Below are 27,689 nucleotides of genomic sequence, written 5' to 3'. Positions count from 1 at the left end.
TTGTTTTTTGAATGAATTCAAACTAAAATACTACATTCTTTTAGAAAAGACATTAATGTTAACTAGATAGGCCTTGACCTCCATTCATAAATGATCTTGACCTAGAAGCTCAAGTTATTGAAATTTTCTCTCATTTTTGCTGTAACTGGCTGTGACTTTGTTATGAATGTTTAGACTTGCATTGAAAGTTTGGTTCGGGCCAGAATTATTTTCCATTAAACTTGCCCAACACTTTGGGCGAGTAAGATTTTATAATTTTTATGCTCCCTAAGGGGCTATATTAAAATTGCACCGTTCGTACGTCTGTGTGTCCCCACTTCATTTGTGTCTGGACTGTCACTTTGTTATACATGGAGGGATTTTGAAAAAGCTTTGCACAAATATCTACCACATCAAGACTATTTGTCGCACCCAAAGATCTTGTCCTACCTCAAAGGTCAAGGTCACACTAACACTTTGAAGTTTCAACATTATCACAATTAGAATTAATAGGTTCACACATTCGTGTCCGGACTATAACTTTGTCATGCATCAAAGGATTTTAAAATAACTAGGCATAAATGTCTACCACATCACGACAATATGTCACGTTCAAGAATTACGTCCCTACCTCAAAGGTCAAGGTCACACTACCATTTAAAAAAATTCACTTAATCACAATAAGAGTTTATAAGTACACACATTTGTGTCTGGACTGTAATTTTGTCATGCATCGGAGAATTTTAGTATAACTTGGCATAATTGTCTACCACATCAAGGCAATGTGTCACATTTAAGAATCACGTCCCTACCTCAAAGGTCAAGTTCACACTACCATTTTGAAGTTCACTTTTACACAATTAGAGTAAATAAGTACATTCATTTGTGTGCAGACTGTAACTTTGTCATGCAACAAAGGATTTTAAGGTAATAAGGCATAAATGTCTACCAAATCAAGACCACATGTCGCGTCTAAGACCCATATCCCTACCTTCAAGGTCACACTTATAGTCTAAATGTACACATTCTGTAACAGACTGTAACTTTGTCATGCATGGAAGGATTTTAGAATTAGTTGGTACAAATGTCTACCACATCAAGACAATGTGTTGTGGCTAAGACTCATGTCCGTCTGTCCCTCCGTGCGTCCCCACTTACACAGCAATTAGGTCCAGACTGTAACTTTGTCATGCATTAAGGGATTTTGAAATAACTTGGCACAAATGTCTATAACTAGAGTTTGAAGGAACACATTAGTTTCGAAACTGTAACATTGTCATGAATACAAGGATTTTAAAATAATTAGGCATAAATGTCTTCCACATCAAGATGATGTCTGGGCAATCCCCCGTAATTTTGAAATCCTAGATGCAACACTGGACATTATTGTCATTGTAAACGGGCTGAAAATCATATGTGTGTACCAAATACATTGTTTCAATTACTGATTTAATTTATTGCATTGATGATAATATTCAGTATGTAAAAGTATCATATTTATTGTCTTAAAATGTTTAAAGAATGTAAATCCTTTTTTTCAGACACCAATTGCAAAGAAACAGTTTATTTTACACTATCCCCCAGTTCCCAAAGGATGGAAAATAGTCGATATCTTTATCGAAAGTGATAGATTCAAAATACTGAATAAAACATTGTCTTGTCATATTGATAACCTTTACTCAACAACCATAGATATTCCTTTGAAACTTTTAGAACGCCATTCAGTTATGTCATTCCATTATGTTGTTGTCTGGAAGTACACAGGCTTTGGCAGAACATTTGTTTCTGACCATAAGGAAAGCAGCAAAACATTTTATCTTGATGAATCAAACTGTCATCGTCATTTATGGGAGCAGTCTAACATAAAGATGTCTGTAGAGGACACTGCCTTTGGATACATAGAACATTTAAAGGACATTATATTTCATTGTTCTTCAAATCAAGAGACAAAGTCAACATGCATAGAAATAGAAACATTCTGTAGCAAGAAGCACTTTTCAAGAGAAGAGGCATTTGAAATCTTAACGATTTTGACAGGCAAACTTTCAGAGCTTGGCTATAGGCCAAATGATTGTCTAATGTTTCTTGTTATTGTAAAATGTTTGTTAACATCATATGATGTGATAGTAAGGAATAAACTTGTTAATGCAGAAACAGCTAAGAAGCTACTGCAGGCACTGCAATCATCTAGTTTAAATGACGTTCCTTCTTCAAGTCAGCGTGATATACAGTCTGTATACTATCAATTCTGCGCGATAGCATTAGGTAGCCATATGTGTTGTTTGACATACTTATGGATAGCATATCCTTTCTATGATGAAGAGTATGTCCTTAAAAGGATTGAATCATATGTTACGTCTAACGCAATAATATGTCAGAATTCAGAAACCATGCTTCCTTTTGCAAACGAACTCTGTTCAAAACTGTACAAAAAAGCTCTATCTGTCACAGACACTAGCCCTGCAAAATCTATTCTGGAAAAGCTAGTTCGGAACCTACCTTTAAACGTATCAATGGATGTATTTGCCAACCTTTACAGAGATGAAGAGGCGCTATCATCAAATGAGTCAAACGTTCAAAGTACTATTTACGGCACTATTTCTGTTCGTGTTGAGAAAATGCTTGTAGACTCAAAGAAGTCCAACAACCTTTCAAGTCTTTTAGCAGGCTGGAAATCTATTCAGAGATTCAAATCCCTTTCGGTAAAATTCAAAAACAAATATGAGCATGCAATTATTCACATTTTAGAGTCACAATCAAATTACTCTGAATCGGTTCAAGAGATCATAGATAGCTTTATCTACCAGTTTGGATTTTTTAAAGAGAAGCCAAAGCAAAAAGAGTTGATAGATGTAGTTGTTAAATCAAAAAATGCAGAGATAAGTAAATTGTTTATATCTCTAGCCAACAGCTCTGTTATGTGTGAATTATTTATGGAACTTGAAACATCGCAATTTAGGCAGTATTGTATGGCCTTTATTTCGGGAACTTCACAGTATATGGGTCGCGAATTTACATTTCGCTATGTATGTGAACATCTTAACAGTATCTCGCTCATGCAACAAATGGAAAGGAGGGCAGATTTCAGAAATATATGGGAGAACTTGTTGCTGGAGGAATTGCAAAAATACAGGTTTCGGGAAGTTCTACAGAAAATAAAACTTCTTGAAATATTGGCTAGAGACAATCAACAATTTGGAATAGTTTTCCTCAAGTACGTAAGAGCAAATCTGTTGTCAAACATGGAAGCCTTTCGTCCAGAGGAGTTATTTCGATGGTTAGATGGATATAGTGAATCACCGCAAGTAAATGATAGGTAACAACAATTTAATCTATAATATGATAATTGGAGTTTTTCTAAAACCCTTCTTGTTTGTGATTTTTAGCTCACAATTAATCACTAAATGAGCTTGGGGGGAGGGTCATAGGCTTTCCTTATATATTTATGGTAGTAAAGGCTTAAAAATCTTCTTCTCTGAATAGACAAAGGCTAGAGGTTAGATATTTGGCATGAAACATTATGTAGTGGACCTATGCCAAGATTGTTTAAATTATAGCCCTCCCGTCCCAGGGACATTGATTTTCATTATGAACGTATAGTAAAAACTTAAAAAATCTTCTTGTATAAGAGCTTTAAGAGCTTTGATTTTTGTATATGATATCAACTATAGGTCCTTTACGATAGTTGTTCAAATTTTGCCTCTAGTGTCAAAATCGGCCCACAGGGGGTGGGGGTCATAGGCTTCCGTATAAGTTAAAAGGTTAATAACCTTCTAAGAATTGACAAAGGCTAGAGGTTAGATATTGGCATGAATATTCTGTAGTACACATCTACCAAGATTCTTCAAATTATAGCCTTTGGGTCAAAACTTGCCCCGCCCAATGGGTCATTGATTTTCATTATGTAAATACAGTAAAACAGGAACTAAAAAATGTTTTCTAAATAGGAAAAAGTTAGAGCTTAGATATTTGACATGGAACATTGTCTGGTGGCCCTGTATTAAGGTTGTTCAAATTAAAGCCTTGGTGGGGTTTTAATTTAACCTTATAGAAATAAATGTTCACCACTATGAGAATCAGAATCATGTTCATGAACCAGGTCTCTAGGTTAAAGTCACACTTACAGGTCATTGAAAATGCCTGTTTGGAGCCGAACTTTGACATTCATCGGGGGAGTTTAATGTAACGTGGCACAAATGTTCCTTCCCCATTGTGAGTCTAATTGCGCACATAATCCAGGTCCCTGCTACCAAAGTGAAAAGTCAAAGTTTCTGTACGAGGACCATTTAGTCATCATTTATTGATGGAATTTTACACAAATGACTACAAGTGTGACACATGTAATTGTTTCCCAAAATTTTTGGGAGACATATTGTTTTGCCTTTGCCGTCTGTCCATCCGTCTGGTTGTCGGTCCGTCCACTTTAAGCTTGTTCAGCCATCACCGGTCAAATTACTTCTGGGATTTCAACCAAACTTTATAGGAGAGACAGGAGTGATCAGTAACATCCCTAGTTGTGCACATCACCAGCATGTTCTGCTTCGCTGCACAAACTGGGCGCCACAGCTTAAAGTAGAAAAATCTTGTCCAGCCTTCACAGGTCAAACGACTGATGGGATTTTTACCAAACTTTACACAGGAGTGTTCAGTACTATCCCTAGTTGTGCACATTACCGGCATGTTCCGCTTCGCTGCACGAAATGGCCACCAGAGCTAAAAATTGAAAAATCTTGTCCGGTTTTCACAGGTCAAACTACTGGTGGAATTTTAACAAAACTTTACAGGAGTTATCAGTACTATACCTAGTTGTGCACTTCGCCGGCTCATTTATCTTCGCTGCACAAAATAGCTGCAAGAGCTAATTATAATTGAAAGGTCAAACTGCTGCGTTTGGATCTCCACTGAAATTCACAGGTGTTCAGTCCCATCCCTATTTGTGCATATCACTGCATGTTCTGCTTTGCTGCACAAAATGGCCGTCAGGGCTATGAATAGAAAGAAATGTTTATCCAGCTGTCACAGGTCAAGGTACAGGTGGGATTTCAACGAAAATTCACATGAGTGATCAGTACAATCCCTTGTTGTGCATATCCCCACCATGTTCTGCTTAGCTGCCAGAGCTAAAATTATAGAAAAATCATGTCTGCCTATCACAGGTCAAGCTGCTGATGGGATTTCCACCAAAATTCACAGGATACATAGGTTTGGGAGACATATGTTTTTGTAACAAAAACCCTTTTAGTTCAGGTTAATATTTGCAAGGTCAAGGTGACTAGAGACGGTAAAATATCCAGATATTTTCTGAATATTGACCAGAGCATAATATATATATATTTTGCATGAAGTATGGTCTAGTGAGCAACATCATTCAAATTCTTGTAATAGACACTAATTTTCACAGTTTTCACACAAATAATAGTCTGTCCTCAGGTGAGCGTTTTGGGGCCAATGGCCCCATTGTATATATTATCCAATAGTCTTCAGAACTAGACATTTTGGTTTGATAATTTAAATTTGAGCAATATTGGTATAATTAATATGTCTTTAAATATGAACATGTGGACGTATGTTTAAGTTTGCTGATTCAGTTAAAAACATTTTAAAAAGGAGCAAAATACAAGATTCTACCATTTTCGTTTCAGAATTGCTGCACTGATTATTAATGTTATGATTGATGTGTACGGATGTTTTCCACCTGAATGGTCTATATTCGAACAATTCCAACATCTTCTTGATCATGGCACTTTTTGGAGGACACTGTATTTTTGTGGTGGAGCTTATTTTGATTTTGTTAGAGAAAACAACAATTTCATCCATGTTCAAAACTGCATCAAACAAATGGTCGAATTGTTCAAAAATCATGAAGTTAGTTATGACTTTGTAGTAGATATCGAGAGCAATAGCCAATTATGTAGGACAACTAAATCATTACTGCAGTTGGAGTGTAAACGAGCAGAAATCGAAAAATATTGGTCAGAAGCCTATATGAAATTCAAAGAGGAAAAGGATAAATTACGGAAGTCGCTAAATGTGATAAAGATTATATGTAATCAATTGAAAAAGGGAGACATATATGAATGTTTTTTGAACATATTTGAACACTTAGGCAAAGTTGATGCACAACTAACGGGTGGAAAGGTCACCGCAAAGGAATGTATTCAAAATAATTTGATATGGAGCAACGTAGAGTCATTGCCGTCATTATGTGAATTCCTTGAACAAATAGTGTCCTCCAGTGTGTTTTGGAATATTTGCTTGGAGGATGTAAAAGAAGAATATAGGGAAAAGATAAATCCTATAGCAGATGACACTGACCCTCTTCGCTCAATTTGCCTCCTGTTTCAAGATATTTCTGTACAGGACAAATACGAAATGAACAGTGCAAACGCTATTCATTTTCTTAATATTTTAGCCAAATCTGGAGTACAATCATACAAGGAAGGATGGACCAGATTACTATCAGACAAGACATTGAAGATGAATGACGTTTTGAAAATGTTTGGGAAAAAGCCAAATGTTGTGGATGAGGTGAACATTGCAAGGAAAACTTTACTATGTAACATAAGTGAAGATATTGTTAGAACTCTGGAAAGAGTGTATGCTGTAGATAAAATTAAAACCGCAGTACATTCTGTAACTGCTGTGTTGAAAGCATTTAAAATCGATACCGATTCATCATTTTCATTGGCTATTGAGTCGTTTAACCAACTCAGAAAAGGGGCGGCCACAGATTATACATTTTTCGCTGTCAAAGATGCCCTAGAAATTATATTTTCCGCAACAAAAGACCTTTCAGATAATACAATTAGTATAATGAATGAACTTGGAAAATCAACTACCTTGATTGGTTTTCTTCAGGAGATCGTTGATGAGGATATAAGAAATTTAATAGATGCAGTAGAAGATATATCAGAACAACAAGTTCGTGAGTCGACAGTTTCAGCATTGATTGAGGTAAAACGTTACATTCAACCGATTCTTATACCATCAAGTGAGAGAACTTGCAGTGAGTTGGTTAATATACTTGAATCCCAGACTCGCTCAAGAGGTAATTCACAGAAACTTCCTGTGAAAATAGCAGATTGTATGGGTCATCTTCACAACCTGAAGTCTTTGTATAATAATGTTGCAAATAGAGGAGAGCAAACAAAGGAAATGATAAAGAATATAAACCACAGAGGTACATTTATTTTTCAGTTAAATAAGGAATCTGATTTTGTAGATTTTGAAGTTAACTACAAACAGAATAAAACAAAAGAAGTGCGTCAACGCTCGACACTCACGGATTTGAGAAGTCGAGCACTTCTTTTGATGAACACAGAAAGGAAAGAAGTTGGTGGAAGTCATGTTCAGTCAGAGGAATTGTCAGATTTTGTGAATTATATCAATTTATGTCTGGATATTGCTGACTGTCTTTTTGAACTGTATTCAACAGGACACACTGAGGATATGCGAATGCGGACTGTAGTTAGACCAGCTGAACTTGGAGATAAGAAAATTGCTTATAATAATATTTTGAAAACTTGGTTGTATGATCTTCAGGTCGAACGGAAAAAACACTATCTTATGAACTTTGTCCATGGCACACAAATTCAAGTTCTGTACAGATACTTGGAGGGAAATGAAAAGGATGTTTCAGCTATTCACACCTTGTTAAAATTCATACACCCAGCTATGCATGTTGGAAGTCTTCGAGAATTTTATCAAACTGAAAAGGCCTCTTTTATAGAAGATGAAAACAAAATGCTCCATTGTATTGGCGCAACATTGACTAAAGCATTTAATGGACTAGCACTGTATGAACGTCCAATTACAGTAGACATGTATTCAAAAAAGTTTACAGACCGAGTTCAAGCAAGTAAACTCCTTGTTGCTCAGTTGGAAGATGGGAGCGTTAATACGGTAAAGACAGTTATTGGTCTTTACTTAAATACTACACAGCGTTTGCCAGAGCCTAATCAAGTATTGTTTTGTACAAGATCAACAACAAAAGATGAACTTGACCTACTTATCAGAAGGTGTTTAGGAGGTGAAACATTTTATAAAGTTACACAACTCTTCTGTATAGCTAATGTTGAATTGTTATCCAATGAAATCCAGTTTGGCTTGGTTGATACTTTGAGACACCTTGGCAAACACCAGAAATATTTTTTAGCACTTGTATGTAGAGGCTCAAGAAATCATCCTTTTATTGATGAGTTGAATGACTTTGTAACATCTGTCACTCCAGCTACAGACAAAACAGTGCGTCAGATATTCAGGGAACATTTTGCGTGTGTCTCAACGATCACTTCAGATAAAGCAGGTCAGGGAAAGACCAGCTTTATCCATAGTGTTGCACATACAGACGAAAAAAGTGTTGCAACATTACACATTAGTGGCCCAATGAGAAAATCTACTTTAGTAGAGAAACTGCAATCTATGAATGTGAAAGAATTTCATTTATTGCATATCGATATTGGCAGTGTTGACGATGCAACAGAATTGGACACATTTATATTTGAATTGGTTGTTCTCCGTTTCGTGTCTGCAGCTAAGGTTTCATTTAGCTTGCGAACACATGATATCAAGATAGAAATAGCAAATACTATCCATGATACATTGAGAAATGCTCTTCAAACAGCTATGCTATTCACAAGGAATCATGTTGAATGGAAAGGAATCAGTTCTTTCGTTGTCAGCAAAGAAATCTATAGCCCTACACAGGTTGTATGCAAATACTTGGACAGTCTAGAAAAGAATATAATTGACAAATTTGATTTAATGGTACTGAAGGCAGACTTTAGTCCGTTGTCAAAGACTTATTGCAGACGTTTACTTGAGAAGTATTTAGATGATTCTCTTTTCACATCCTATCCCATCATACACACATTCTTAAGTGTTCTTGCTGATCAGCTTAAAAAGTTATCACAGAGCTCTTTCTTCCGTGTTTCACGACTGCGAGATATGGTAGGGAGCAAAACACCATTAACTGTGAAAAGCAAACTTGTTCTGGCAATGATGCAAATGTCTCTAGAGTTTGCAACAAGATCTGTCACAGAATGCAGAGAAGCCCAATGTTCTACTGTAGGAACGGGATATGATGTCGAGGACAGTGAAATCGAACCAGTTACTCTTGCTTCTGAAAGTGTTGATCGTGTGAGTGGAATGATCAGGTGGGAGGAGAGTAATCATCAAGTATTTGTTTTTCACAATCAGAACATTCAGACATTATCAGCATTGTATAGAAGACTAGACAAAGTAGAGGAAGCTGTAAAAATTCTATTTGAAAGCCAGATGAAGAAAAAAATGGATGATTTTTCTATAATGAATCAAGAAGCTCTTCAAAGTATATTGCAGAAGGTTTCACGTACAAATCCTTTACCATTACCTAGCAAGAAGCTTATCAGTCTTTCCAATGATTACGCCCTTACAGCAGACAACCTTTTGAAGATGGTTTTAATAATGTTAAGGATAAGAGCAAATGTGCCTGTTATAATAATGGGAGAGACTGGGTGTGGCAAAACATCACTGATTCGTTACTTGGCACAAATTTGTGAAGTAGAATTTGATGTCATGAATATACATGCTGGTGTGTCAGCAGATGAAATTCTTAGAAGAGTACATGGTGTAAACGAACTAGCGCTTAAAGATTTAAAATCAGAAAGATGGCTTTTCTTGGATGAAATAAACACATCAGAAAGTATAGGAATGATGAGTGATACAATTTGCCATCATACATGTCTTGGGAAAGAGTTGTCTCCAAATTTAATTATATTAGGGGCATGTAACCCATATAAACTAAGAACTTCCAAAGCAATATCAACAGCAGGCCTGGACAGTAAAGTGGTTACAGATGAACTCTCCAGGCTGGTATACAGAGTGCTACCTTTACCAGATATGTTGGTTGATTATGTATGGGACTTTGGCAGCTTGAGTGAAGAAGATGAAAACAAATATATTTTCAGAATGACATATGATGTGTTTCCTAGTGATTCAGATTTACATAGTGTATTGACGAGCCTTTTGTCGGCATCTCAAGCATTTGTTAGAGATAAGGAATCTTCTGCCTATTCCGTTAGCTTAAGAGACGTACAAAGATGCAAACAGTTGACCAAGTGGTTTCATGAAATCCTGACTAAAAAAGGAACACTGAAAGGCACTATACGTTTCCAGTGTGACATTTCATGCAGAGCAATTATCTTAGCCCTTGCCCATTGCTATCATAGCCGTTTTGCTGACAAGTTATTAAGAAAGCTTTACCGTGAAATCATAGCGAAAGTATTTGCTATGCACGGTTATGATTTCTGTGAAGGACATGAAGATTTTATACTTGGAGTTATTAGAGAGGAGCAAAAAGATATTTTGGGAAGAATGGAGCTTCCACCAGGTACTGCTTGCAACACTGCGCTCCAAGAAAATGTGTTTGTTATACTTGTTTGTATTTTTAACAGGATACCTATCTTTGTTGTTGGAAAACCTGGTTGTAGCAAGTCACTTGCAATGCAGCTCATACGAAGCAATTTAAGAGGAAAAGACTCTAAGGATGAATTCTTTAAATCTTTACCACAATTATATTGTGTTTCTTTTCAAGGGTCTGAATCATCAACTTCTGATGGGATTTTTAAGGTGTTTGAAAAGGCTGAAAAGTACCAAATTTCAAATAGCCGGGAAGATGTCTTGTCAGTTGTCATTCTAGATGAGATAGGTCTAGCTGAGATATCAAGATTTAACCCCTTGAAAGTTTTGCATAATTTACTAGAACCAGATGGCAAAAGTCAACCTAATGTAGCTGTAGTCGGTATTTCAAATTGGGCTCTTGATGCTTCAAAAATGAATAGAGCAATCCATCTTTCACGTACTGAAATGGATATTGAAGAATTGTTTGATACTGCTGTCTCAATTAGTGAATCATTTCTCGACTCAGAGGCATCAAAGTCGGAATCACTTTTTGAAGGGAGTAATATGGGTGATTCTGTGCCAGCCAATGATATTACAAATGAATTGCATGGTATGGCTGAGGCATATTTCAACTACACCAAACAAATGCGGTTTAAGAATTTCCATGGTCTGCGAGACTATTATTCTCTAGTAAAGTATGTTGCTCGCGTGTTTGCTGAAAAGGGGAGTGATTTAAATGAAGCTGAAAAGGCAAATGTGATAATATTGGGACTTGAAAGAAATTTTGGCGGATTGCCTGCAGAAAAACAAACTTTGAATGATGTGTTTAGAAGATTTACTCCTTTATCGTCCTTATCAAAACATACGGTTGTTGATTTGGTAACGCAAAACGTTCAGGATCCAATAGCGAGACACTTGATGCTTATAACAACAGGCGAGTCAGTACTTGGAATAATTGAACAGAAAATGCATGAAATTGGTTGTGAAAGAATTGAAGTAATTTATGGTAGTCAGTTTGAAGAAGATTTAACTGACGATTACAACTACAGGATTTTAAGCAGAATAATATTATGTATGGAGGAAGGTGTCATTTTGATATTGAAAGATTTAGAAAGTATTTACGGCAGTCTGTATGATATGTTAAACCAAAACTATACGACAATTGGGAAAAAGAGAAATTGTCGCGTTGCATTAGGGCCTTATAGCAATCCTATTTGCCATGTTGCAGATTCTTTCAGATGCATTGTCTTAATTGATGAAACCAAAATTGATATGTCAGATCCTCCCTTTTTAAACAGATTTGAGAAGCAATACTTGCGATTCTTCGATATTATTAACGACCCACAGAAGGCGCTTATCTCAGAGATCGAATCATGGATCGACGAGTTGACATCGCTAGGATCTAGTAAACTCAGTAAACATGATATATTTCCAATTTACAGTGAGGATATGGTCGCTTCATTAGTACTTAGGTATGACAAAAGATTTAAATTAGCAAAAGATATGTCATGCGAAGTAATTGAGAATGAAACAGTTTTCCGAGAATGTAAGAAGAAATTGCTATGGGTTATTAAACCGGAAATAGTCATACGCATAAAATCAACAAATCAAGTACTTGGTAAAAGCAATTCTCATGACGTTGTTGGAGATTACTTCTCTTTGCCTGTTCATGGTGGCCTCAACGAATTGATATCATATCATATGGAAACACAGGCTACCGGCGCCGGACATTTATCAGTACTCTTTACAAACAGCAATGTCCATGCTAAAGTACATCAGTTAATAGAAGATTTAAAAGTACAAGTGGAAAAGGTTGGTGCCTTTAAATCGGAAAAACAATTATCATCTAAAATACAATTCTTCTGGGAAAGAGATGACTGTCAAATTCTTGTTGTACAATGCAATGCAAAAGAAGACGAAAGGCATATAATGCTTACTAAACTGGTAATTGAACGGTACAGACGTGAGTATCAACGTAAAGATTTCACGCAACAAAAGCATGTTTATTTTATTGTACATTTAGATAGAAGTACAGGCAAGTCAAGTTGTGTTACTCAGCTGAACTTCTTGTCCGATTGGAATTTAATCATGATTGATAGTATTGATTGTCCAAAGATAAAGCTGCCAGACTTATGCAGTATGCCTTTGCTTGATGCAATACAACAAAAGCGACCTTTTTACGACTACCTTAAGGATGAATTATTCTGGGCTTTTACAAGAATAAAATACGAAGATCAAAGTCGTAATGTAAAAAGCTTAACAGATATCATCACGAAAATGGAAAGTTCTTCTGAATTTTTAGAAATATTAGACAAAGAAGTGTGGAGTTGGATTTGGAAAAATAAATCGGGAAATAAAGATAAAAACTGGCAGTTAACAGTTGCTTGTGATACAACGCTGTTAAGCACTTCCTCTAGTTTTGTTAATGCACTGGAAACATTTGTCCTTGGAGTTATCAAGATGCCATTGTCAAAGTATATTTATAGTTTTGAATTGTATGGTATTTTAGATAGTTTTTTTTCGACAGAGAAACGATATACATCAAGTGGTTCATTGATCGACAATAATGAGGAAAGGCAACAAGCGTGGGTAAGCTTATTGCAAGACACTAATGTGTTTTCTCTTAATGGTATACCAGATGAGACAGGTCCAGAATGCTACACTTGTCCCACTCATGACTTATCATTGAAAATGCCGTTTAGCTTACGGATCTTTGAAAAGGTAGAGGAAACAAAAGATAATTTCTTAGAAATTGTCCAGTTATATAAAACGCAATGTCTCCTTGAAGATGATGAAGAATTACCCAACGAAGTATATGAAGAAGTTCTATGTCAGCAAGAAAGTTTTATTGTTCAAAAGTTACCAGATTTAAACAAATTTTTGTATAAAATGTGGGGTGATGATTATCTTGATGATTTTTGTAATGTATGTTCCCACAAAGTATGTCCTAGTATGTATAAAAGACAAAGAACTGAATATGCAAAACTGATATTGGCAAAGCATATCAAGATGGATTATGAAGACTCATTTAATTTCGTCATTCGCTTGCACACCACATTTTGGGTACAGTTCCCATATTTCAGAGCAAAGATGATGCTTATCGAGGCAAGCTTGAAAGTGGTTCCGGGAATGGAAAGTGCGATAAAGAAAACATTGTCTGGTTCTCTTTATATTTGTACAGCAACATCCAAAATCACTCAAGATGTTTTGCTAGAGATACAGACTGGGGCAGTAAATACTGAACTTACTAAGGCCAATGGACTCTCTGAAGGATCTTCAGAGTATATGGTACTTCAAAATAAATGTGCAGATGAAAGTATCGACTTAGAAAAAACAACTATTGAGGGAACCGTATTAAGTTATGATACATTGAGTAGTACAAGCGAAATGGATGAAGAAAATGGAAAATGCAAAGAAGATTTTGAGGAAAAGGAATTTGCAGAATCAGATGATGAAAAGTCTCTTGAAATGGTTCCTGAACAACTTCATAATTCTGGGGAATTTTACATGGAAGAATTAGAAGATATTAAACAAGAAACAGTTTATTCAAATCCTAGTGAAACTTCTTTAAGAACAGAGCCACATACCGATGAAACAGATACAGACGTTAACACTTTAGACATGAAGCATGAAATGCCTCTTTCAGATAACGAGTGCCTTGTACAACTACTTTGTCAAAAGATGATCCCAACATCTGACACGATAAGTTTCCACGGAGGCGTATTAAATTGGTACAGAAAGGTTTCTAGTACCCTTTCCTTAGCATATCAGGTAACCCAAACCACAAAGCTGCTGTATGCACTGAAAATATGTACTGAACTCTCTGCCGAATTGATAATACCATTTGGTTTAGATGATAAGTTAATGGAAGATATTGGAAACGTTCTCGATCAAGGATTTGACTTAGATTCAAACGAAGTGTTTGAACAGATCAAATCTGTTTTTGATGCGGCATTAAAAAATGGATCAGATTTAGATTGTACAATTTCAACAACATGCATGAAAATGCTTTCTTCATACTTGATCATGTGCATATATTGTGAGCCAGAAACATCTGCATTGAATTTTATGTATACTTTAATACTTAATGATTATATTCGCGAAGAACATATTTACCTGCTGAAGGCACCATTGTGTTTGTCTCTAAGTCTAGTTGAAAGGGAAATCTTTTTTGATTTGATACATTCTCAGTCTGAAACTGACGATGATTCACAGCACGATGATTCAGAGCATAGCGATTTGTCAGAGATTGGAGATGACTGTCCTTTATTTGAAAATCTAAATCAGGTTATATCTTCTCTTTGTGAAACAAAAGACATCGGGCACAAATTCATTGTACTTATAGTTGATATGTTTCAAAACATGTTCACAGAATACCTCAGAAAAGACGTCGAAAATAAAGAGTCAGTTACCGAGGTTGACGCCAAGTCTTCGTTTTCTCAAGCACAGGCAGAGGAAATTTTTTTAGCATGTCACATGATTCTCCGTAAGGAAATTGTTGGTATTCGCTATGTTGCAGCAGTTGGATACTTCAAAGCTTACATTGATTTCATAGTTAGTCAGTGGAATATGAAAGAAGGGGTAGATTCAAACATAGAAATATTAGATGCTGTCCTATCAGATGACACAAATGCTGGTTTGTATCAAAATGCTAACATATTTTTTATCAAAATGATGTCAAGAAACAGCAGCTTAAGCCGTGTTGAATCATTTTGTCAAACATATTCCAACGAATATAAATGTTTTAAGCAGATGCAGTGGACTGAAAGTTACTGTAAACAATGTGTTGAGAAGGCACCACTTTGTATATACATCAATAAAGATATGCATGAAAAAGTAACATTATGTAGAAACAGTTCTGATATTAGTGCATACAAAGACGAAATACAAAATATTGTAATTGAAGCAAAGGAAAGTGTTGATGGCTTATTAAGTATGTTTTCCTTGGCAATTAATGAGTTTTACCTCTGCCGTGTATCAGCACCATTAGATGACACAAAACGCACAAAAGCATCAATATTTTTGAATGAAGTGATAGGACAGGGATTTGATAACGAAGTTGTAAGCTTCTTACAGTGCATTACTGGAGAGGAAAATTTCTATTTTGATGTGTTTAATCTTACAGAAGAATCTTCGGATACTCAGTTTTATAAAGTGTCATTTCTCTCGTCCCTTTATGCCGTCGTGCTTGGAAATTTTGCCTTTACTGAAAGAAAATTGATGTCAATTTTTATGAAATGTCTATGCGTTCCGTTGAACCTGAAAGACTGTATGTTTCCTGGATTTCACAGAAGCAACAACAAAGGCATTTCAAGCTTATCTGCTTCAGGTATGTGTGCAAAAATAGCCTTATGTTCATGTGGAAATCAAGTTGCATTTTATGACAACAGAGAAGTGTTTATATGTCCAGTTTGCAACAGTAAATTTGACGATGTGAAAAACAGCGATGACATAGTAGATGAGACAGACTTGGAATGTTTATTTTCCGTGAAAACAGATTTAGATCTCTTAGAATTTTCTCAAGGTATGCATCCAGTATCACTTCATGTTGTTCAATTGGTCACAAAGGCATGCTTACTTGGCTCAAAGGCATTGAATCCAAGCGATCCTCCAAATATTGAAGAAATAACAGGTGTTCCAGACGTCAACGTGTGCGAGGAGCTATGGAGTGCTATTGGTAGTCACTGGGAGACACTTCGACGACTTTTGAATGTAGAAAATAGCCTTTTGTTCGTGTTTTTGCAAGCTATTTTATACGAATCAACGGATTTGATATGTAATGCTAATTTATCAAATACTTTAAAGGAATTACTGTCTTGGGAAAAACAGTTTGATCACATTATTGGTGCTGTTCTAGAGAAAAGGTTTACTCACATACAACAAATCATCAAAAGGCATGACGGTTTACATGACTTTGGAGAAGAAGTTATGGAACGACGCATTTACGAAGTTGATACTGAAGACAGTTTATCAGACGAAAGAGCCTTATACAGGACTACTGTTGTTCCTGACAAAGTAAGTTTTGTATCAGAATTATATCTACAACGTGATGAATTTCGCTTACTGACCTTTGTCCTTCAGAACGAGGAAAAGCTCAACCTACCTGAACACATTTTTAACATTATAAATTGGCATATGGCAACGATTGCAAATTCAAATTACATTCTTAAAAAGTCTGAATGCCTGAAAATGAGTGCTCAAGACTTTATTTATAACAAACAAGAAAGAAGCAAAGGACATTCTGTCATAGTTTGGGACCGATTTGAATCTTTTAGGAAGTCGTGGGACTATTTGATTGACAATATGAGTGACAAAGGTATTGTTTCGAAAATGAAGCGCATTCATAGCGAAAGTAAAATGTTTGATTGTCTAATTTTGAATGAAAAATCAGTAGTATTTGAAGTTCTAAAAACACTTGTAGATATACAGAATAGCTTGGTTACAGAAGTACTAACAGTTGCTAACTCGAGCATTGCATTGCAGTTCCTCTTCCGAGAAATGAATGTAGCTGTCTTTCCAAGTGTACAAATAATGGATATCAAAAGTGAGCAGCTATTAACAAACAAAATAAACTGGCAAATACTACTAGGACAAGAATCACAATGCGATTTGCGATATGGACACGGAAGGTTTATACATTATTATTTTGAAAGCATAGAACAGTCTGTTGCCGTTGATGTATTTTCAGGTAAAGCTTTTATTCAAATGACAAAGGGATTTCCAAAGATAATTTTCAAAGACGAACTACACAAGAATTATTCCTCATTGATAAGAGAACTGAAATTAAACATTCCACAAGAATCACTTCCGTCGGAAATAGTAAATGGAATCAAGTCGAGAAAAGAAGAGGACCCACGAATGGCTACTCAGCTTCTGACACACTTAGGTATTGTAATGTCATTACTAAAGAAGACAAGAGGTGACCCAGATCTCCCTCTTGTAGAGTATATAAACAAATGGAAGTCTCTATTTGCTGATAGTTTTCCGAAAAAACTGTTGCCTAGCCCAGACACTTCTACGAAGCTGTGCCATGTGATCGGGCTCAGTGAATTACTGGAGGAGCTATGTGCTGATTCTGTAAAAAATGGCTTGAATGAAGAATTTAGATGTAAACTTGACAGACCTATTATGGATCAAATATTGAAGACCCTTAAAGAGGAACGTTTAGCTAATGCATTTCTCAAGGCTTTAAAGCGGTTCACATACAGATGTCTTTCATCCCGCACGGCGAGCTCTAATCAGACATTAAGAGAATATCTATCAGATGACACCTTTTGGCCAGACGGTTGTCTTATAGACGGATATTTGATCATCAACGAGAAACATCTTAAACTGACTGATGTTCTACCTGACGGGTTAATGGTACGCCATACATTCGCATGTCTGACTGAAATGGAAAAGAATATTGAGGTACGTTTTTATACGATGTTGTGTTTGATTGTTTTAAAGATTTTTATGCCTCTATTGTCGTCACAAACCGTCCGTCCATCTCTTCTTTGAACATCATCTCCTTAACCACAAAATCAGTAATTATTACATCAAAACTTTGTAGAAATGATCTTTATATCAAAACTTTGTAGAAATGATCTTCGGGTGATCTTACTTTAATCTTGTTCAAAAAAGTATATTGTTATGGCAAGAGAAATAAAAATATTTAATAAATCATCTTTTTAGTGCCCTACCGGTTTACCGAAGGGGACTTTAGGTTTACCCTCCGTCCGTCTGTCTGTCTGTATGTCTGTCCGTCTGTCAGTCTGTCTGTCTGTCAGTCCGTCAGTCCGGCCGTCCACAAAACTGGATCCCGCGATAACTTGAAAAGTACTGAAAATATTTTTATGAAACTTGATATATGGATAGATGGCAGTATGGAGATTATGCACGTCTTTTTCTTTTCTTCCTAGTATGTTGAAAATTCCGGTTGCTATGGCAACAAATAGGCTTAAAATATGGCAAATTTTACACATAAACTGGATCCAGTGATAACGCAAAAAGTACTAGAAATATTTTTATGAAACTTGAAATATGGGTAGATGGCAGTCTGGAGATTATGCACGTCTTTTTCTTTTCTTCCTATGTTGAAAATTGTGGTTACTATGGCAACAAATAGACTGAAAATATGGCAAATTTTACACATAAACTGGATCCTGTGTTAACGCAAAAAGTAATAGAAATATTTTTATGAAACTTGTGATATGGGTAGATGGCAGTCTGGAGATCATGCACGTCTTTTTCTTTTCTTCATATGTTGAAAATTCTGGTTGCTATGGCAACACATAGACTGAAAATATGGCAAATTTTACACATACACAGGGTTCCCACGGTCAGGGAAAAGTCAGGGAAAAATGATTTTTTTTCAAGGTTAGGGAAAAGTCAGGTAATTTTGAAATTGGTCAGGGAAGTTTGAAAAATAACCAAAGTCAGGGAAAAATCAGGGAATTTTGTAGAAAATAATGTATGTCAAACAACAAGAAGCAAAATCAGTAAAAGCTAAGGCAGTTTCTTCCATTATTTTGGCTATCTTTATTTTATTTTTTATTATGAGAGTCTGTTTTATTTTTAAATTCTTTTACTCTTAAAAATGATTATGCTTCTGCCTGAAGATTTTGTCATTAACAGAAACTATCTTTTTACGAAAGAAACTAAAAGGAGTTTAAGCATCCCTTGCCTCCTGAGCTGTTTATGGTTTGTTCTTGTGAAAAAGGCTGATAATCTGCTCAGGAGGCTGAAAATAGATAAAAATGAACTTGCTTGTGAAGTCAAATGCCAAGTGCAATGCCTTTAGGGTCAAGGTCAAAGAAAAGTAATAAAAGAATCCAGTAAAGATATTGAGAAACTTGATAAAACACTTAGTGGACTTTGATTAAGTACCAATCATTTTAGTGCCATGTTTTTATTTTGAACACATGCATTAAACCATAACTTTGAGATACTAACTGCCATGGCTAGTTTTATTAGTATTACTGCATATTGCTTTTTATGTAGCCACTTCATTACCTGTCTTTTTGTTTCTTTTTTAACACAAGTTTCTATTGATTACTATCATATATTTTATTTAAATGCAGGCCTGTTTTAGTCAATCCTCCATTGATAACACTGCTTTGTATTTTTAAGAAAATGAAACATCTTTTAGCATGACATGTATTATCAAATACTTTACATTTTGGATAAATGTACTCATACTTGTTGAAAGTAAACAAGACAAGTAGCTTATGACAATCACTCGCTAATATTTTTGTATGTTTTATCGTGAATAATTTAAAATAAAGAATTGGAGAAAATAGGTTGGCTGTTTGAGGAGGAGGAGGTCGAAATACATGTATAAAAATACATTAAATGCTCTAAGATTGTACAAACTTGACGCTGTTATTGGTCAGGGAAAGATGGCTTTGGTCAGGGAAAAGTCATGGAAAAGTCAGGGAATTTTGATTTCTCTTCTTTGTGGGAACCCTGATACACTGAATCTAGTGATAACTTAAAAAGTACTGAAAATATTTTTATGAAACTTGACATATGGGTAGATGGCAGTCTTGAGATTATGCATGTCTTATCTGTTCTCCCTATTTTGAAAAAATAATGGTTGCCTTGGCAACAAATAGGCTTAAAGCATGGCAAATATAACATTATTTGTGATTAGTAAAAAAGAGCTATTTTTTTTTATGAAATTGCATCTTTAATTCAAGAGTTATCTCCTCTTTAAGAATTTTGCTTTTAAAAATGTTATATTTTGGTAACAGGGATGTTTCAAATATTAACTTTAGAGTGTCCTTCAGTCCGTCTGTCTGTCTGTTCATAAAAACTGTTTCCTGTGATCACTTTTAAAGAACTTTTCCAACAAATTTACTTAAAATATAGAAAAATTGAAACATTAGTGAATGGCCAATGGCCCTTCAGAATGTTGATGGGGTTCTAACCGGTAGGGGACTTATGGATTGCTTGCAATACTATGATAATTGCTTGTCTGAAACTATAAAGGCTAGAGCTGAGATATTTGGCATGAACCATCATGCAGTAGACATCTACCAACAAAGCTTGTTAAAATAACAACCCTGTGGTCACAATTGGCCTTGCTCTAGGGGAGGTCATGGATTCTATTTATATGTTTAGAGTTAACTCCTTAATACCAAATCTCTTTTAAAACCATAAAGATTAGAGCTTAGATGTTTAGCTCGTAACGTAACTTACTAGGCTTCTACTAAACTTGTTCAAATAATAGCCCTGGTTCAAAATAATAATAATTATAGTAATAATAATAAAACTTTCATAATGAAACATAAACATAAAAAGTTCTGGTAGGGTTATTAACTTGAAAAATGGAACACTTTAAGATGTGTTCCTCAACCAACCTAGCTGTCGTGTTTGGTTAAGTGAACTCTCAACATCTACATTATCAGTCGGTAGGCAGTTTTTTAAAAGTACTTGATTAAGGTATTAGATGTATAATAAACACTTTTTCAAAAGGCATTTAAAACTTTATATTAATAAACTTTTCTTGACATAAATACAAAAAATTTAAAAGTTTACGATCATGTTTGAAATATATTGACAATTGAAGTATAACTTTTGTATCTGAAGAAAAGATTTGCTAGTTTCATATTTTTCTTAGTTGAACAATACTAATAAAAATATTGTTTTATGCAACCGCAGCATCTGCGATGTGGTGGCATATAGCGGTTCACATGTGTGTGTTATATAATTTAAAAATCTTCTTGTGAAAAACCACTGCTCCAATTTCAACCAAACTTGGCAGGATTGATCCTTGGGTAAAGGTCTTCTACCAAAGTTGTTCCAATTTTGCATCTAGTGTCAAAATTAGTCCAACCAGGGGGGTGATAGGTTTTCTGAAGGTACAAGGTGTAGAGCTTTAATATTTAATATATAATACCGTCTATAGATCCTCTACAAAAGTTGTTCAAATTTTACCCCTAGTTTTAAAATTGTTCCTGCCCCGGGGGTTATAGGTTTTTGTTTGTATGTATGTAGTAAAATAGAGTGAAATAAGAATCCCTAAAGAAAGCCCAACGCGACAAAATTGAAAATGTTGCAGGCTCGGTTTGATTGAGCCTGTTCATGGATGGTACAGGAAAGTGCAAACTACCGTCCGCGCCCCAAGCACCGGCTTAAGCAGAATTCAACATTTAACATGAACTGGTAAAATTAAAAAAAATTCAAACATCCGCAGATGTGTTCATATGGCGGTTATCATGGAACCTTCAATGTGACACGTTAGTGCCATTCCATGAAAAGCGGCATATGGTCCCCAAAACTTGAAAAGTCTTCATCTTTGAATTGACAAAAGCTAGAGGTTAGATATTTTGCATGAAACATTGTATGGACCTCTACCAAGTTTGTTCAAATTATAGTCCAATGGTCAAAATTGGTTCCGCTGTTCGGTCATTAATTTTCACTATGTACATACAGGAAAAACTTTTAAAATCCTCTTGCCTGAAGATACAAAGCTTAGAGCTTTAAAATTTGGTATATATTATCATTAGTAGATCCTCTACCAAATAATGTCAAAAATGGCCGTTTCCCGGGGGTCATAGGTTTTCCTTAAAGATATACTATGCTCATCTTTGAGTAAAATATTTAAATCGAAGAAATTTATTAAAACCTATGAAATTCTTACTGAATATGTCTTATTTAAATAAAAAATGAATGATAAACTATATTGAAAGTCACGTTCTCTTAAACAGGACAAGTAAAGTTGGTCTTTTCTTAAAACTGCCAGTTTTTTTAACGACACTATATATTCATATTGTGACGATCTATGTGTGTAGAGTTTTAAACATGACATATTAACTTTGAGTGAAGTCAAAACATGTTTATTTCATATTTACAAAGAGGCTGTGTAGCAATAAACAATATTTTCTGATATCATATTTGAGCACTGTATATCTTTAAATGTTTATAGTAAAAACTTAAAAAGTCTAACTTCTCTGAATCAAAAAAGGATAGAGTTTAGATATTTGGCGTGAAACCTTGCTTAGTTGACCTCTACCAAGATTGTCCAAATTAAATCCTTGGGGTTAAAATTGGCCTAGCCCCGGGATCATGGCTTTTCAATATGTACATATAGTAAAACAGGAACTAATGTTTCCTCAAAAGGAGAAAGCTACAGTTTAGATATTTGACATGAAACATTGTCTGCTGGACCTGTATCAAGGTTGTTGAATTTAACCCTTGGGTCAAAATTCTGCCCTGCCTAAGGGGACAGTGACCAACTTTCTTGTCCTTTGATGGAAAGCCATGCAATTTGGATCATGTAGACAGTTTGAGATGCAAAATTGAATTTTAATATTGACTGACCTAGATATGACATGTGACCCACTTTCTTGTCCTTTTATGAAGAGCTATGACATTTGAACCATGTGCACAGTTTTAGATGTAAAATTGAACTTTGATATCAGCTGACCAAGATTTAGACGATGTGACCTACTTTCTTGTCCTTTAATATACAGCTATGAAATTTGAACCTTTTGCACAGGTTAAGATGTAAATTGAACTTGATATCAGCCCTTTTGTGAATCTGCAATGCACAGCGCTTAGATAGTTAGCATTTAGGATTGCCTAGATGTCAATACCTCTTTGTAAATCAAGCCCAACAAATCAACTCACCCTTGAGGTCGCTTAGTTGACATAGGTTTGTATGGTTGATTTTACGGTACAACAACGCAGTAAAGGTCACCTGGAGCAGAGCATCAGTGGCCGAGGAGTTAAGGGTGTTGATTTCAAACCACTTGCCTTTGACCGCTGTAGGTTCGAGCCGAGCAAACGACAGGGGGTTAAAATTATTTTATGTGAGGATATCTAGCTTACGGAACGTCGGTGGTTCTACTTAGAGGCCCGTTCATGCCTGAAATAATGGGCACAGTAAAGCTGGAACGTCCTAATATGACCTACTCTGTGTCGGTGTGACGTAAAACCGAATCAAACAAACAGAATTTGCCCCATCCTAGAGGAACAAAAATCTTCATTTAAAGTTACATTAAATAAAAATGTAAAAAATATTTTGCTGTCGGCCTAATAACCAAGCATTCTACTGTTTTATTAACCTTTTTAACAGTATTGTTGTAAATCTCATCAAATATTGTTCATAAATTACCATTTTAAACGGAAAACCCCACGGTAACACTAAAGTTCGTATACGAATTTTAACATGCAAATGAATACTATAATCAGTTCATGTATGTGCTACGTCACAGTGTTATAGTTGCTATACAGAACACAGCAAATACGAGATTTTTATGTGCAAACACACTTTAACCGTTTTAGCTTCATGGTGCACTTCGCATGGCGTTCAGGAAAGAGTAATAATCTCATAAAAATATCAAATTTGAATGAAAATAACCGTTACAATGCGTAGATATACCGTTATATTAAGACTGCTACTTATAACCACGTTTGTTGATTTAATATTGATGTACGGATGACCCGAAGGCGGAGTTTCTCATGCAAATTCCGTTTTTGCCACAATTAGGTCGCAGATGTTTATGCTTATAAAACACATTTTGGTTGCCTTGACACCATAATAAGATCTGGTGTCGATATGAAACCAACACAACTCAAATTTACCATATGGACAAGTCCGAATTTGGTTATGGTTTGATGATTTTTGACAGAGTTATACCTCTTGCACATTGAAAAAAAAGAAGAAATTTTAAATTTTCGTTATATTACCAACAGTTGTACACATTCAACATTAATTCAAATTTGACATATCGATACATCATTTGAATAAGCATGTCGGTTTTGAATTTGGTCATGGTTCAATGACTTTGGACAAAGTTAACCCTCTTGAACGTTGGAAAAATGAAATTTTCAGTTTTTGCTCGTGTTCTTTTGTATAAATGTATGTTTAAGGATGAAATCGCATGTGCAGGTTTTTGACCGGAAAATACAATAGAGTGAAATAAGAATCCCTAAAGGAAGCCCAACGCGGCAAAAAAGGAAATGTTGCAGGCTCGGTTTGAAGGTTTTCAACAAGCCTTTCCTTGTTGATCTTGTTTATCATATTATATTGATTGAGCATGTTCATAGATGGTACAGGAAAGTGCAAACTACCGTCCACGCCCCCTAGCACCGGCTTAAGCAGAATTCAACATTTAACGTGCACTGGTAAAATTTAGAATTTCGAAACATCCGCAGATGTGTTCATATATCGGTTATCATGGAATCTTCAATGTGACACGTTAGTGCCATTCCATGAAAAGCGGCATATGGTCCCCATGTAAAAAATGCGTGTGCCCTAAATGAGAAAACAATGGGTGGAACTAAATAAAATGGAATTTTGAAAGGGGGATCCGAGGTTTTGAAGCCTGCATATCACAGATATAACGTCAAAAGGCAGACCTCATATCCTAAGGGTGATTCAACAGTATTCAAGTTAGGAATACTGGAACCACCCAACAAGAAAAAAGCCGAATAGAAAGAACTAAAATACCACAAGCACAACAATAATGTGCTGAACGATCTTTAAAGATCGGAAATATAACATCCCTGATTGAATGGACGGGGCGACTTTTTACAGCCTCCACACCACACAAACAACGCTGATGTGGCGATAAAATAGAGTGAAATAAGAATCCCTAAAGAAAGCCCAACGCGGCAAAATAGAAAATGTTGAAGGCTCGGTTTGATTGAGCCTGTTCATGACTCAAGTTCAAATTTTGTTTTGGTCGGATGATTTTTTACAGAGTTATGTTGTTTGAACTTAATTAAAATTATCAATTTCTTCTCTGAATTTTCTATAAATGTAAGTCCAAGGTTGACATTGCATATACTGTTTTTTTACCAACAGAAAATACAAGTCAAGTTCTTATTTGGTCAGATGTTTTTTTTTTTTGACAGTTATTCTCCTTGAAAAGATTCAAAAATCACAATCATTATCTTGGCTTTAAATATGCGATTCGCAAAAGTTTACCACTTAATAGTTTAATGGCTGTAAACTTAGAATAAAAAAATGGTTTGTGTAAACAAATTTGGAATTTAATATAACATTTGAAATTTTGGCTGCATTCGTGCGGGGGCATTCGTGGCGTTACGATACATTAGTAGTTAAAATACATTAATATTTCTTTTGTTGAAATACCAGCCTCTGTATAGCAACTTCTACAGATTTACTTCCGTTATGTGTATACAAAGTCCACCAAAATCAAGAAGCACGATTTATTTTTGCAGAATATAATTGTATAAAAATGTATTTTTTTCAATTTCACTACAATTTTGTAGAAATTACGCTTAAGTTCTCATAAAATCAAGGGTTCCTGCTTAAAACATACTTTCTCTTTTTAAAGCTAGCTGTTTTTGTGACGTAAAATATGACGTCAGTTTTGCACTTACTCTTGTTCAGCAGACCGATTATGATTATGTTTTTTGGCCCGGGCCACAAACTCATAAACAGTCACGTGACACTCATCATCAGCTGAAATCATAGGCAATTGTTATGCTCATATCGTCGCAGCTTTGTCCGTGCGTCCGTCCGCTTTCCTTTTCCAGGACATAACTTAGATATCAACATGAAACTTTGTAGGTAGGCAGATCACACTGAGTTATTGCCCTTTGTTCAATTTTACACTTTGAACTTTGTCTGGGACATTACTCTAAAACTTTAAGAGATATCAATATGAAACTTTTTAGGTAGATAGATCTCATTAAGTAAAAGTGCAGTGCAAGAGAACCATAACTCTGTCTTGTCTTATTTTGGAGTTATTGCCCTTCGTTCATTTTTACACTTTGAACTTTGTCCAGGAAATATTAAACACTAAAATTATAGGAGATATCAACATGAAACTTTGTAGGTAGAGAGATCTCGTTTAGAAGAAGTGCAGTGCGAAAGAACCATGACTCTGTCTTGTCTAATTTTAGAGTTATTGCCCTTTGTCCCTTTTTACACTTTGAACGTTGTCTGAGACATTACTCTAAAATTATAGAGATAACAGCATGAAACTTTGTAGGTAGATAGATTTCATTGAGTAGAAGTGCAGTGCAAAAGAATCATAACTATGTCTTGTTTATTTTTGGAGTTATTGCCTTTTGTCAATTTTTTACACTTTGAACTTTGTCCTGGACATAACTCTTAAACTATAAGAGATATGAACATAAAACTTTGTAGGTAAATGTATTTTATTGGGTCATTGGGTAGAAGTGCAGTGCAAAAGAACTATAACTTTACCTTGTCTGATTTTGGAGTTATTGCCCCTTTGATTTTTGTCCGGGACATAACCATAAGAGGTGCAACATGAAACTTTGTTGGTAGATTGATCTTATTCAATGAGTCAGTGTCCTTTGTTCACTTTTACACCTTCAGAACTTAAATTGTCTGTGACATAACTCTGGAACTACAAGCGGTACACTTCCCTGTGTCCAAAACCTATTCGAGGAGCATCACTCGGTTTAACCGGTTCTTGTGTTACTATATTTAGTAACGAGTGTATTAAGTCAGGGTGAGCTTTGAGGATCGTTGAATGACCGTCGTCATCCACGTTTGTTCTTAAATTTAACAGTCTTGTGGTCTTAAATTTAACAGTCTAGTGGTCGCATGTTTTGCTTCAGTCATCACCAATTTTTAGCTCACCTGTCACAAAGTGACAGGGTGAGCTTTTGTGATCGCTTTTCGTCCGGCGTCCGTCCGTCCGTCCGTCGTCCATCCGTAAACTTTTGCTTTAAATGACATCTCATAAACCACTGAGCCAATTTCATCCAAACTTCACAGGAATGTTCCTTTGGTGGTCACCTTTAAAAATTGTTCAAAGAATTTAATTTTATGCAGAACTCTGGTTGCCATGGCAACCGAAAGAAAAATCTTTAAATATCTTATTTTAAACAACCCTAAGAGCTAGAGCTTAGATATTTGGCATGAAACATCTTCTAATGAGTGTCTACCAAGTTTGTTCAAATAAAAGCCCTGGGGTCAAAATTGGCCCCGCCCCGGGGGGTCATTGATTTTCCCTATATGCATATAGTAAAAGCTTAAAAAGTCTTCTTTTAAAGAACCGTAAGAGCTAGAGCTAAGATATTTGGCATGGAACATCTTCTAGTGAGTGTCTACCAAGTTTGTTCAAATAAAAGCCCTGGGGTCAAAATTGGCCCCGCCCCGGGGGGGTCATTGATTTTCCCTATATGCATATAGTAAAAACTTAAAAAATCTTCTTTTAAAGAACCCAAAGAGCTAGAGCTAAGATATTTGGCATAAAACATCTTCTAGTAAATGTCTACCTAGTTTGTTCAAATAAAAGCCCTGGGGTCAAAATTGGCCCCGCCCCAGGGGGTCATTGATTTTTCCTATATGCATAAAGTAAAAACTTAAAAAAATCTTCTTTTAAAGAACCCAA

General features: G+C 35.5%; 1 protein-coding gene across 1 annotated transcript in view; it reads left to right on the top strand.

Annotated features, from left to right (window-relative positions):
• Positions 1 to 27,689, top strand: part of LOC132715278 (uncharacterized) — a 68,436-nt gene that overhangs the window by 34,191 nt on the left and 6,556 nt on the right. The window contains exons 6-7 of the mRNA XM_060698267.1: positions 1,521 to 3,295; positions 5,622 to 17,769. Of these exons, the coding sequence (XP_060554250.1) occupies positions 1,521 to 3,295; positions 5,622 to 17,769 (13,923 nt within the window). The remainder of the gene's footprint in view (positions 1 to 1,520; positions 3,296 to 5,621; positions 17,770 to 27,689) is intronic.

This window comes from Ruditapes philippinarum, unplaced genomic scaffold (genome assembly GCF_026571515.1).
Source record: "Ruditapes philippinarum isolate M1 unplaced genomic scaffold, ASM2657151v2 ctg1468_1_1_1_1, whole genome shotgun sequence".
NCBI classification, from domain to species: Eukaryota; Metazoa; Mollusca; class Bivalvia; order Venerida; family Veneridae; genus Ruditapes; species Ruditapes philippinarum.
The sequence above is the reverse complement of the archived record's forward strand: the minus strand, read 5'-3'. Positions and strand labels throughout refer to the sequence as shown.